This window comes from Medicago truncatula, chromosome 1 (genome assembly GCF_003473485.1).
Source record: "Medicago truncatula cultivar Jemalong A17 chromosome 1, MtrunA17r5.0-ANR, whole genome shotgun sequence".
Taxonomy (NCBI): Eukaryota; Viridiplantae; Streptophyta; class Magnoliopsida; order Fabales; family Fabaceae; genus Medicago; species Medicago truncatula.
Genome location: NC_053042.1, coordinates 52425666 through 52438898, shown reverse-complemented (window position 1 = coordinate 52438898; position 13233 = coordinate 52425666). Strand labels below are relative to the sequence as shown.

The window sequence follows — 13233 nt, the reverse complement described above, 5'->3', positions numbered from 1 at the left end:
TAAATATGAACTGTCAAAACTTAACCAAAAAATTACAAAGAAAAAACATAATCTTCCATGTTATGACAATAACAAATTAATCTAAAGAAAAACTAATGCAATTCCAAATAAAAACAAACTATCAAAACAAAAATAAAGTTCATCCTATGCTAATACCCTTGGCACATTGCCATTGTTGTTTTAACTTGCAATGGGTTGTGCAATGACTTTTTTGACAGCTTCAGCATATGTCTTTGTGCTGATAGGTAAGTGTGGATTCAAGCAGGTCTTCAAGTGAAGTCTTTGGATTCCATCCAAGCTGCTTGTTGATGATGGTCATGTCAGGAATTCTCTTGTCACTATCATCATATCCCTCACCGTAAAATTCTTTCGAGCTCACATCAACTGTAGGTGTTTCAAGAGGTTGATCACCACTTACCTTTGAATAAACCTTGATCATCATTTCAGCCAGCTCCCGAACCGTAACCTCATTGTTCGGGTTACCCACATTAAATATCTTCCCATTAGCTCTAGCAGGGTTTTCAATCATCAACAACACTGCTTCAATAGCATCTTTGATATAAAGATAAGTCCTCTGAGACTCACCACCATCCACAAGCTTCAACGGCTCTCCTCGAAGAAGATTGTTGCTGAAGCAAGCAAGAACCCTAGGAACTCCCTCACTTGGACCATCAACACTAGGAATGAAATCCATTCTCGGTCCAATCCAATTAAAAGGTCTCACAATTGTAAATTCCAACCCATTTTCATCACCTTCTCCATAAATCAACCTCTCAATCAATTGCTTAGCACATGCATATGACCATCTTTGCTTTTCGATCGGACCAAAAATGCACGGAGATTCATCTTCTTTGAGCATATAGTAAGCAGGATCTTGACGAAGAGGACTATCTTTAGGGAGAAAACTACCAATAGTTTTCCCATACACTTCACAAGTAGAGAAGTGAACTAGCCTCTTGTTGTTTTCTGAACAATATTTCACCACTGGAATCGCATCAATGAAGTTACTGTAAATCGTGTCAAGAGGACGAGTGTTGTAATCAGCAGGAGTGCAGATTGCAGCAAGGTTGATGACCAAATCTGCGGTTTTGATGAGACCTTCGAGTCTGGAATCGTTTTTTACATTCAAACGATGAAACTCAAAGCGATTGTTCCAAGGAAGGGTTTCGGGTTCCAGAAGGTGTTTTAGTTTGTTCTTGTAAACGTCCAGAGCTATAACTTTGTGAGGTGTTTGTAACATGAGCTTCTCACAGAGGTGAGAACCAATGAAACCTCCGGCGCCAATAATACAGATTGTTATCGGCTTGATTGAGTTGCCGTCTAGATCAAGTCTTGTTGAAGAAGAAGAAGACATGGTTGACTAGTGTCTTAGTTAGGTCAAATAGTCAAATATAAAACCCTAATACGGTGGTGTCTAAATCCCCTACTGATATGGTGTTGTTAGAGTTGTTGACCAGACTTCCGCTATATATATGTGTAGACCGACATGTTTAACCCGCAGCCCATGAGGGTTTAAGTGCAAATTTTTTAGTCCATTTATATTTTAGTTTGTTTGGGGTTTAAGAGCAATTTATTTAGGAGAAATTCTTGTGTATGAACGAACCTAACTATCATTCTTACAAACAACAAATTAAAACATGACACGTCATTTTATTTTCTTTTAATCATGATTGGTGGTGGTGAATACTAACTGCAAATAATGGTCAAAGAGATTTTTTTGTTATAAAATTACATTCATCTTTTGATACTACTTTACTTTCTCTTTTTAAAAAATAAATATTGTTAAAGGCAGATTCCATGGTATATTCAAAATTTTGAATGTATCGTACACTAAATTGTTAAATTAATAATTGAATGAGTTTTTTTTTTTTAAGAAAAATAATTATTTTCTATTATTGATAATTATAATAATTGTATCTTATTAATTTACCAAAAGCGTCGACTGGATAAAATTTAATTTTTATTACTCATAACAAAGAATATTGATTATTTTTTATAAGAAAATGTTAAAAATTTATTACGATTCTTATAAACAATGAAATGATATTTTTTCTTATGAAATGATATTTTCTAAAACATAAATATTGACAAATATTTCTTTATTTCATAAAAATACTCATTAATATATAAATTTATAAAGTAAGAATATTGGTACAACTCAATTTATGAGTTGTACCGTAGAAATTCCCATTTTTAAAAGCTAATTTTAATAATTTTTCAGTTGAAGTTATTTTGTGATTTTTTATTTAAAAAATTAACAAACATATATGATGCTATAAAATTATTTATTTTTGTAAAAAAAATATAAAAGACGACATCTTAACTAACTCGACCAAACATTCTACATTCTTTCTATCGCAAAAAATCAACCCAAATTACTCATCTCACTTTTAATTTTTTTTCAAAATACCTTGAAATTATGAGTAAAGGGGGATAATGCTCCGTAATTTAGTGATAATGCAATCATTTTTAAAAATAAGAAGAAAAAAAATTAAGTTTAGGGGACATTTTGCACATAAGTGCAAAACTTCAGGGGGTATTTGCAAAACGTCTTGTTGAATAACATAAGTATTTGACGGAGGGGGTAAATTGATTAACATTATGCAATTTCAGGGGGTAATTGAAGTTTTGTTAATGTCAGTGTGTGATTGACAAAACTTACAATTTCAAGGGGTAATTGCCGATTGAGAATTGATGTTCCCACATTTGATAAGGCTGAGAAACACTAGTAAAATACGATTTTACCCCCTCGGCACTGAACTGCCGAGGAATTAAAAATCCGGCTGCAGTTAATTGCCGAGGAAAACCTCGGTAGTTAACTGCCGAGGAAACTTCAAACCTTAATTTTTTTATTTTATTTTTACAAAAACCTTATATTATCATTATTAATATTTATTGATTCTAATACTATTTAATTCATTGTGATTTTAAGAGGAAACATAATCAACACTCTTTTAATATTTTAGATTACATTAAAGAATTAAACAAGAAAGTTATGATTTTATGAGGAAACATAATCAACACTCTTTTAATGTTTTTATTTTTTTGATAAATTATTTCATGAGATATTGTTTTCCAGCTTATTCGTATGATCCTTCAAGATTTATCAAATTTCTTCCATGTTTTTTCGTAAAAATCCTTGTAGAATAACTTGGCTTTAACTTCTCTTAATAATCCATTCATTTCCTCTATATATGTACATTGACATGGATGGAATCAAATGAATTAATTCTGATTGATGTCATTCAATTGCTGAATTAATTCTGATTATTGTCAAAAAAAAAATAATCAATTATAACTTTAGTAAGTAGAATAAACATCATTGATCGAAAAGGAATTCACGAAACATTCACAATATAACTACAATAAACATCATTTTAATATTTAAAAAAAAATCTAAGACGTTTTTGGCGGAAAAAACGGCAAGGCTAGTGTTTTTCTTATTTTTCGTTGCAACACTGTTCGTGGTAAAGAGCATTTTCCTAGTAAATAATATTAAAATAAATTTTAATATGGTCAAATATGGTTCATGTTTTTATTTGTATGTGATTTAATTGTTTTTTAATTAATGATTTAAATCAGCAAAGATATACAACCTTGATTGATAAAATCGAGTATTATTTCTTTGAATGAAATTTTGATTTCATCACACAATTAAAGTGCTTTTATTGTTGCTTCTTTTTTAAAAAAAAAAAAAAAATCATAACTTTCTTGTTTAATTCTTTAATATATATTTTTTGACAAACACAAAGGATATTCATTCATTCAAATTGATAGAATACATCAGAGACAATAACATGATCAATATCGCTAAAAACGTATAGGGTGAATATGCGAACAAACTCACAACACCCAAGTTAATAGCATACAACGGCAAAATGCCTACAAATAATATGATGAAATCTAAATCACCAGAATACCCATGCTTATGGATCTGCAACGTTGACGCCCAAATCATTGATTAAATTTGTGATTGTCTGAAGCTGATCTTTCAATACGAATCAAACGAACACCGCACAACAAAAGATGCGAAATCAAACAACGTCGCACAAGACGACGAACAACACAACGTCGCACTAAGACAGCGAAATCACGAAAGAAAAACTTGATGTATGTGAAAATCACTTATTTAGATTGAAAGAAAGGGGAAAAAAGATGCAAGGAGTGATTCTAGGTCAAAATTTGACCTAATATCACCCCTCCTCGATGAGTGAAAGAGGAAGAAAACTTAGAGAGAAGAGTGTTAATTCTTTAATGTAATCCAAAATATTAAAAGAGTGTTGATTATGTTTCCTCATAAAATCACAATGAATTAAATAATATTAGAATCAATAAATATTAATAATGACAAAATAAAGTTTTTGTAAAAAATAAAAAAAAATAAGGTTTGAAGTTTCCTCGGCAGTTAAGACAGCCAGATTTTTAATTCTTCGGCTTCCTCGGCAGTTAACTGCCGAATATCAATTCTCTGCCGAGTAAAATTGTATTTTATTAGTGTTTCTCAGCCTTATCAAATGTGGGAATATCAATTCTCTTGCCTATTTACTCGTTGAAAAAAATAGAAAATTTGAGAAGGGAGAAAAGTAAATTTCAAAATCTAAACAATGAAGGCGCAATAGTAAAAAATTCATGTTTCCAAGAAAAGCCCAAAAATAAAACTGGGTCTAATCAGTAAACAACTAGAACTCAAAAGTGAGAATCGGAGAAAGCAAGAAGACGAAAACAGACCACAGAAATCGAACAACTACGCAATGCAAACTCTTCTATCGCCGGCACCGTGCTCCGGCAAATTCACGGCAGCGCCACTCTCAATCTCAGCCATTTCCGTCCCTCGTCTTCCCCGAACAATTCTGAAGCAAAATTCTACGCCCTCACTCCCTCTTAAATTGAATAGTTCTTCTCCCTCTTTCAGTTCCTTCATTTCTCATCGTTCATGGAAGCTTCCCTTCACCGCAACCGCTTCTTCTCAATCCTCTCCAGCTTTCGCTCCTTCCAACGAAGAATCAGAAAAAGCAAAACTCGATCAGGTACACACTCTCGTTGTTCTAGACTATTCAGTTATGAAATTGAATTCAATTTCTAGGGTTTGATTCCGTGCAATTCACAATGTTGCTGTATTGTAGGTGGCGAAGAGATTGGAAAAAACTGCAAGGCATTTTAAGCGATTAGGTAGCTTAGGGTTTTGGGGTCAGCTAGTTTGCACTATTGTATCAGCCGTCATACTATCGTTTTCCGTTGTTGTTACCGGAAAAGTTACGTCTCCGGCAACTTTTTATGCTACTGCTGGTGGAATAGCAGCTGCGTTTATTTCAGTGTTTTGGTCATTTGGCTATATTCGCCTCTCTGAGAGGCTTCGTAGAACTGCAAATGATCCTACCAAGGTACTTTTTTGCAGTTCATTTAAATATGAATAATTGAATTTGCTTAGGAAGTTAAAGATGTAAATTGTTCTAACTGTGTGTATAAATAAACAACTGAAACTTAATTAAACACTTATGGCTTAATGTTTATCATATATGTGCTTATGTATAAGCTATTTCTATACAAAAGATGAAATAAAGTTAAATTGTTTTCATAAGCTATCTTGGACAGTTTATGGTAATAAGCTAAACATAACTTATGGACATGTCATAAGCTATTGTTATAACTTTTCGTAAGTATTGTCAAACAATCTCACAAGTGTTTATGTCAATGGATAAGCTCAAATAAGTCAATTCAAACATACTCTTAGGTCAGGTTTGGATAAACAACGTATTTTCTTGCTTACAACGTAAGTGCTTATGAATGAGCTATTTATATAACACAAGATAAAATATAGTAATTTTTTTTTCTTCGGTATAATCAATGAGCTGTTTTCATAAGCAGTCCTGACTCCTGAAGAGCTTATGGAAATAAGCTGAAAACAACTTATGAACTTGTATAAACTGTCTCCGTAAGTTCTTCCAAACAGTGTCACAAGTCTTATACTGGTAGATGAGCTCTAAAGAACCAATCCAAACAGGCCTAAATGTGAAATCACTGTTTGTTAACGTTGAAACACTAATTTAATTATTATTTAGGATGTAGGTTGAGCTTTTAGTCGTGGTTTCAGGCACCCCCTCGATCTGATGTAGTTAAAAGCTTACAAAATGGTATAGCATTGAACCTTTTGGGGATGGGATCTGCTATTCTTGGGATGCAAGCCACGGTTGGATTCTTAGTTGCAAAGGCTCTTACTACCTCTGCCAACCCATATTATCAAGGAATCGCTCCTGGTTCAAGCCCTGTTCTCGCATTAGATGTCTTTTTGGTGCAGGTAAAACTTATTGGTTTTGGTTGTTCAGTATAAAATTGCCTTCAATAGAGGAAATTTCAGTTATTTATCAACATTACTCTCAGCTGTTCTCTTTCTTGTTTTTTGCAAATTTGACCTTCTTTGCTTAATAACGTTAATGTAAACGTTTTAATTATCCAATGGTAAACAATGTATAAGGGCATCATTTTCCCATTCTGGAGAACAACTCCATCTGTATTGTTTTCTGGCATATTAGCCGTTGTCGATAGTTTGTTTAAAATCGTTAAATAAGAAATTAGGGGAATGATTAGACTATTGTTATTTGGGGGTGAAGTGTGGATTGGTGGAGCTGAACTTGACATTTTTGCTATCAGAGCACAAATAACATATTTCCCATATTACAAACCTTCCAACAAAAGGAAAAACCGGTGTCTGCTTTATTCTACTCCCTCCGTCCCAAATTGTATGACATTTTAGGCATTTCACACATATTAAGAAATGCAATTAATATTGTGTGGAAAAGAGATATTATAAGTTGTTTTACAAAATTGTCCTTAATAAATAATATGGGAAAGATAAACGAAAGAATTGAAAGAAGAGAGAGTAAAAAATAGCTAAGGTTATAATAGGAAAAATAACATTAATGTTGCATTGGTATTGTAAAGCGACATATAATTTGGGACAAAAAAATTTCCCTAAAGAGACATACAATTTGGGACGGAGAGGGAGTATGTTTTTATATTTTGACTACTGGTTTCAATTTTTTTTAAAGGAAATGGTGAAGATGAGAAAATCTTGTTTCCAATGCTTTTGTTAAATCATGAAACAAGGAAATAGAACAAAAACTAGGTGATAGTAGTATTTTTATATTTGTTAATGAGAGCATTTCAAATCGAAATGAAAAACTCACTAAGCAACCAACTAATGTGAGTAACATTAATTGTGTTGGATAGAATATATGGTGCCACTGTGGTAGGCTTCAAGTAATAAGTAATATTATTCTTTCCTTTACAGGCTTCGGCAAACACAATCCTTTCTCATTTCCTTGGGCTTCTTTTCTCACTGGAGTTGTTGAGATCAGTCACATTACCGCCGTCAGAAGCTCTTCCATTTCTGAAGTTTGCATAAGGTATGCCTCAAGTCTGGTAGAAAGAATTTAGGCACCAAAAAAGTGTACCCTCATTTCCAGTGGTTGTTTTCTTCATGGACTGTGTTTTGTCTTGATACAGCTTTTTAAGGCCGTCTTCGTTGGTGGTTGACATCTTATATTTCCAAGTTGAAAAGAATCTGTGCAATGTTGTTAATAAAAATGAATCATGATAACGCTTCAGCAATTCAAGATCCATGGGCAGATTATCACAGTGGCAGGAGTTTACTGTCTATCTGCAGTTTGGACATGTTTTGGTTCTAACATTATCACCCTCATAACTTGTCTGATGTAAGTGTCAAATGAAGAACTTGCAAAATGCAACTTTGAAATTATTTGCATATTCGACCGGTGATGCAATATCAGGGTTTTTTGTAGTATCTTTTTTTGTATTCAAAATACTTGTTTGATAAGGGACGCGGAGAATTTATATCTTAGGAGCAATTTTACCTGCTAGAGTCACATTTTGCACATAATTTTGCATCTGCATAGCACACATCAATACACCGTATCCTTCAAAATCTTGTACAGGATTGTTTTTAATTCTCTTGCAGGACTGATCTTTGCAAAATTTAGGATTAGAAGTGGTTATAATAATGTATTTAAAAGTTAGCACAAGTGCAATATGCAGTAGTAGGATGAACACGATTATTTTAAAAAGATTTTGGAAGAGAGTGTACATTTTTAATTAAAGATGTCCCTTGGTCAAGAATAAAATGAAATTAAAGCATGTCTTGATTTTGAAGCAATTTCTGACATGCTTAGAAGTGCTAGTAATAGACAAAGTCACGGTACATTTTCTTTCTCATTTATAGATATTTTTTACTGAAAAGATAAAGAAGAATAGAGGATAGTTTGTATGCCTTTCAGTGTTTCCGATGCCCTGAGACTGGAGAGTTGGGACTACCCATTATTTGTTACTTTTACAATAACACATTAACCATAATTTTCAATTTATAATTATTTGTTGATTGATCCTTTCTCGTAGATCTTCATTTCTTCATCACTATACTCCACAACTCTGGAAAACATTGCCAATCACTTCCATTTCTCATGTGTCCCTATTCTTTAAACTTCAAGTAACCTTGCTTAGAAATTTATCAACCACTATCCTAATTCTTCTAACAAGTTCCGCACATTTCAAGGTGATGAAACAATTTAATCATGCATTCTTCATCATTATCTTAAAGGGGATTATCCATATAATAATTGAACAATTTTAGGGTGTACTGTACAACATTTCTATAAGAAATCTCACCGTCTGTTGTTTCCCACCAGAATCTAACGAACATGGTGGAAGATTAAGTGCTAAAACAAAAACATAAACTAACTGGGGAAGTGTTGTTCGTATTTTTTTCAAGTTACGACAGTACCATTTCCTCTAATGAAAATAAATCCTATCCAGCTACTGTCCCACTTGGCACCCTTGTTTGGGTTGTTGAGCTTTGCATGCGAAGTATCAAATCAAATTAATATAGAAAAGAAGGAATTGGGTTTGAAAAAAGAATTGGGCATCTTGAATTTAAGCTTTAGCATCGATAACTGTAAAAATTTGCTCACAACTTATGTAGGTTTTGGATTTTCTATTTTAGTTCATAAACAACAAAGTATTTGTGTGGTCACTAACAGTCATCTGCCACAAACCTGAACTCTGTCGATTTAAATTCCAACACATAACAGCAAATACAAATCAATAATGATCACAAAACGATTTACCTAACAGTAAGCAAGTACAAAGGTAACCTGAGGTGGTGAGATATTGTGTTACTTTTATAATTCCAGACCAGCATTCCTATTTGAAAAAGTAAAAATATTGCAGTATACACAGCGGTAATTACCGATTAAACAATTTCAGGAATACATCATAAAATCAACTGAACCAAAATCCAATTGAACCAAAAACCATGCCATACTACCATCCTAAAAAAGCAAACCGATGTGCAAGTTCTCATGAGTCGTGTCCTTTCTTTTCCACCCTCTTCTGGTAATCTAATCCAGAGTGAACCTAAAACAAGGGTATCTATTTCTATTTATCAAAATTCATATAAAGCATCTTCCAATGGAGTACACTGAAAATCACAAGAAAGTAATCATCTACATCAAAGCTCTGTCAATTTGGCTTCTGAAGAATTAGCACATCACTAATCATGAGTTAAAACGGCGACAACTTCCCAAGAAAACGAAAAACCTCAAATACTCCATTTGTTGCACATCCATCTGTATGCTCCTAACTAGACTTCAGTTAACCATCTGCACACTGAATTTCAAATGGAACTGTTAAAGTTTTTTTTTTCCTAAGAATGAAAATACAATCTCTATTGTTTAATAACTCAAACCAAATTATTAGAATAAAAACCATCTAAATAAAACATCTGTTGCATTTGGTATCATTAAAGGTAACCGGAAATTGGACAAAAAAGATATAAATACCAGAAAAATCCAAAGCAGACATAAATATGCACACCGTTTATATCCCATAAACACACCCTTTCTGCAGCTCTCGGCCTCTTAAACTTGTCTATGATTCCTAATAACTAGTTATTTCAGTCAAGGTTGTTAAAATCACGATCTAACACCCAAGATCGTACGATCTTGCGATTCTGATGGCCATCACCGATCTGGAGCGGGTAGAAGATCGGAAACGACGGCGCGCCGAGGAAAAGCGGTTAATCGCAGAATCGGCACTCTTCTGCGTTTTCTGCAATGGTTTTTGACCCGGGTCAGAGGTTGATGACCCAACCCGATTAGGGCTGACCCGGTACCAACCAACATGGATTCGACCCGTTTCGGTTAGAATTTGATCCATTTTCACTTGAAAAGGTCTGATTATACCATTAATTTCGTTTTTTTTGGGAGTTATTGGTGTTTAATTGAATCATTATGTTTGGAAATTGGGAATTTTTCTCCTCTTTTTCTCTGAAATTGTAACTGTTTCAATTATTCATTCAATGACAATTATGGTTAATGAAAGTGTTTTTTTATGAAAGACTATTTTTCTTCGTTTCTTTTATAATTTTGTCTATTAGGTGGGATCTTACGATCCTTGTTACCATCCTACGATCTACACTCTTTCTATACCCCAACGATCTTTAGTGGGATCTCGATTTTGACAACCATGATTTCAGTTTCACAATAGATAACTTCTGTGATGACTTGTCACAAGCTAACATAGAACAACAAATGTTACATAATATTTTGTTCCAACGGTAAACTAGTGACTGTCTTAAAATAGAAAGATGTGACGTGATAACACGGCCCTATGACAGTTCTAGACCACAGATATCTACCTTGTATGTATGATGCCTCTCTACAGCAAGCAGAACTAAAGTAAGATTCCATAGATCTATGGACATTGTTTATGAGCAAATAATTGACAAACTGCTTGTAAACGTAAGGAATCATGAGATGTTTTTGAGCAACTATGAGCATCAAACACACATGTAAAGGAATAGGATGCTCTTACTGCGTACCTACTGCGCTTTCTTTTCTTTGCTTGAACGATTTGGAATAATGCTCAAAACAATCCTGCGAATCTTTTGATACTGTGGGTGAATAATCCCATGTACCACATGAATCTTCTCATCAATTAGATCCTGGTACTTGTCATATGCCACAGGAAGAGACAAGCTAAGAAGAACACCTAAAATGATCATTACAGAAATATTAAAATCAAACTTACATGGAGAGAATTTCATAAACATATATAAGAGCACATAAAAGCTACAGAAGCATGCAACTTACATATGTAGATCAAAGTCAGGAAGTTAAACAGACTACCAATATAAGATATTGTCAACAACACCCCAACAACCTGATTCACCAAGTTCATACAAACAAGTGTCAATGTAAAAAATGTCTATACTCATCAAATTCATGGAACCCAACATAAACAAAGAGAAGAAGCATTAACATCCCAGTACCTCTGCACAAAGAAACAAATTCCTGTTAATTGCTATATCATGTGCGACCGACAAAGCCCGATTTAGCCAAATTTGCAGTACATCAGAAAGCTTTGCAATAGTTTTCTCTGAAATCTCCAGATCAGGCAGAGGAGGAAGCGGTCTATGACATAAAAATAAAATAATTTCAATAATAGGAAATATAGACATAGTAACAGATCTAAAAAAATTCTTTCTGCATAACATGTATAATAAAATGATTTAATTCATCTACACTGTCAGTTTAGATCAAAAGAAAAGTCACACACATGATAGATTGTGATTTGCTTTTTACACCGACAATGCGTGAAAATTAATTCATGATAAAATCTCTTTCTAATCCTATCTCTAAGAGTCTCATAGTTATTTCACAAGCATCAAGAATCATTCTTAGAACACTTAACATAGCATCTATATGCACTAATTTTCTCTCTCAAACAAGATTTATTAGAAATATAGGCCTGAACAAAGAATCTTGATGAAAATACAAAATGATTATGAAGAAATGAAATACCTATTAAGAAGATTAGCAGCTTTCGCCCATAGAAACAGAATCACAACAAGAAGCAATATCACATTTGCAACAAACGATAAGAAATTGTAACCGGCTCGCTCGAAAAGATACCACAATGTGGTTGCAGAAATCAGCAACGTAACTCCTCCACGCCAATTCTTCCATAGCAACACATCAGCAACTAAACGCAAAAACAAATAAAAAATTAGTCAACTACGATTTTCGTTTCAAGATAGAAATCAATCGCATGAATCGAATTATAAACAAGATCAATTGTAAAGTGTAAGTAAGAAAACTAAAGGATCTGCAAAAGATTGAATGAAATCGGAAGGAGAGAGAGGGAAGAAGAGAAGAACCTAAGCCAGAGCCGAGAGCGTGATGAACGGAAATTCGTTGAGGTTCAACCATGGCGATTGGGGGAATTTTGCGGTGGTTCCAGAGTCGCGAGTAACGTCGAGATGTTAAACGTAGAGAAGGAGTGCGGTTAGAGTTACGGTTACGGTGGCTATTTTTTCTTTCTTCTTTCGGTTTTGGTCATCTACTGTTCGCTGTTCATCACTGCTTACAAGAGGAAACAGAAAACGACATGCTCATTCATGGGCCGGGCTTTTCAGGCCCAATTGTTGTAAGCTATGCTTAAGGCCAAATTATCAATTTAATCTACTAAACAATATAAATATAAGTTTCTCTAAAAAAATATAAATATAAATTCACTTAGTTGGTAAGTCGTTGAATCAACCCTCGTGAATCTCCGTTGCTCAATCCATCTAAACTTACTTGAGACCTTAAGAAGAACACATGTTTCAAGTTAATACCACAAGGCTAACCTAAATGATGGGTTGAATATCAAAGTTGTTAATATAACAAACTTATGATTTGTTACGATATATCATAGTATCTACGATATCTACCTTTAATTTGTTAATTAATGGTTGATATCAGTCATTTTACACTCATTTTAGAGGAGCTGAATTCATTTTATAATAATAGTATTTGGTTATTTTTTATCTTAATTTTTGTAATAAAAAATAATATGATGTTTTTTGTAATTTTAATTACTACTATAAACAAAAATAACTCTTAAACCCAAACAAAACTTTTACGGTTATACCACTAGCATTTATTTATCTTGAGGGAAAAAAAGTAAAAGAAGAAAACATAGTTCTACAGAGTAGCGCTCATGGAGACCAGCTTCAACTTCAAGGAACCTTCTACAATATCATTCAAGCGTAATCATGTCATGAAACTAAAGGCAAGGAACCTTCTACGGAATGAAAAACCTCTCACCTAAAACAGTGCTGCACATTGTGTGATACGTGTATATACTTGGCTCATTTTTCAGTAATGTTTTTTTCTTTTT

At 33.5% G+C, this 13233-nt stretch overlaps 3 protein-coding genes across 4 annotated transcripts; 1 reads left to right on the top strand and 2 right to left on the bottom strand.

The window, feature by feature from the left end:
• LOC25485417 (UDP-D-apiose/UDP-D-xylose synthase 2) lies at positions 1-1418 on the bottom strand. Its single transcript, XM_013614614.3, has one exon. The coding sequence runs from the start codon at positions 1352-1354 to the stop codon at positions 221-223; it is 1134 nt and encodes a 377-aa protein (XP_013470068.1). The 5' UTR covers positions 1355-1418; the 3' UTR covers positions 1-220.
• A 3236-nt stretch (positions 1419-4654) lies between these two features.
• On the top strand, positions 4655-7892 carry LOC25485416 (protein TIC 21, chloroplastic). The gene is made up of 5 exons (XM_013614613.3): positions 4655-5027; positions 5124-5381; positions 6092-6295; positions 7289-7403; positions 7504-7892. The coding sequence occupies exons 1-4, from the start codon at positions 4752-4754 to the stop codon at positions 7400-7402; spliced, it is 852 nt and encodes a 283-aa protein (XP_013470067.1). The 5' UTR covers positions 4655-4751; the 3' UTR covers position 7403; positions 7504-7892.
• A 1203-nt stretch (positions 7893-9095) lies between these two features.
• LOC25485415 (reticulon-like protein B11) lies at positions 9096-12432 on the bottom strand. 2 transcript variants are annotated; one of them, XM_039830010.1, is made up of 6 exons: positions 12230-12432; positions 11874-12054; positions 11342-11483; positions 11163-11232; positions 10885-11061; positions 9096-9678 (listed from the first exon to the last, which is right to left on the bottom strand). In XM_039830010.1, the coding sequence occupies exons 1-5, from the start codon at positions 12279-12281 to the stop codon at positions 10892-10894; spliced, it is 615 nt and encodes a 204-aa protein (XP_039685944.1). In that variant the 5' UTR covers positions 12282-12432; the 3' UTR covers positions 9096-9678; positions 10885-10891. The 2 variants fall into 2 exon arrangements, with proteins under 2 accessions (XP_039685944.1, XP_013470066.3); XM_013614612.3 differs by having other exon boundaries at positions 10892-11061; positions 12230-12430.
• Between the last annotated feature and the right edge of the window lie 801 nt (positions 12433-13233).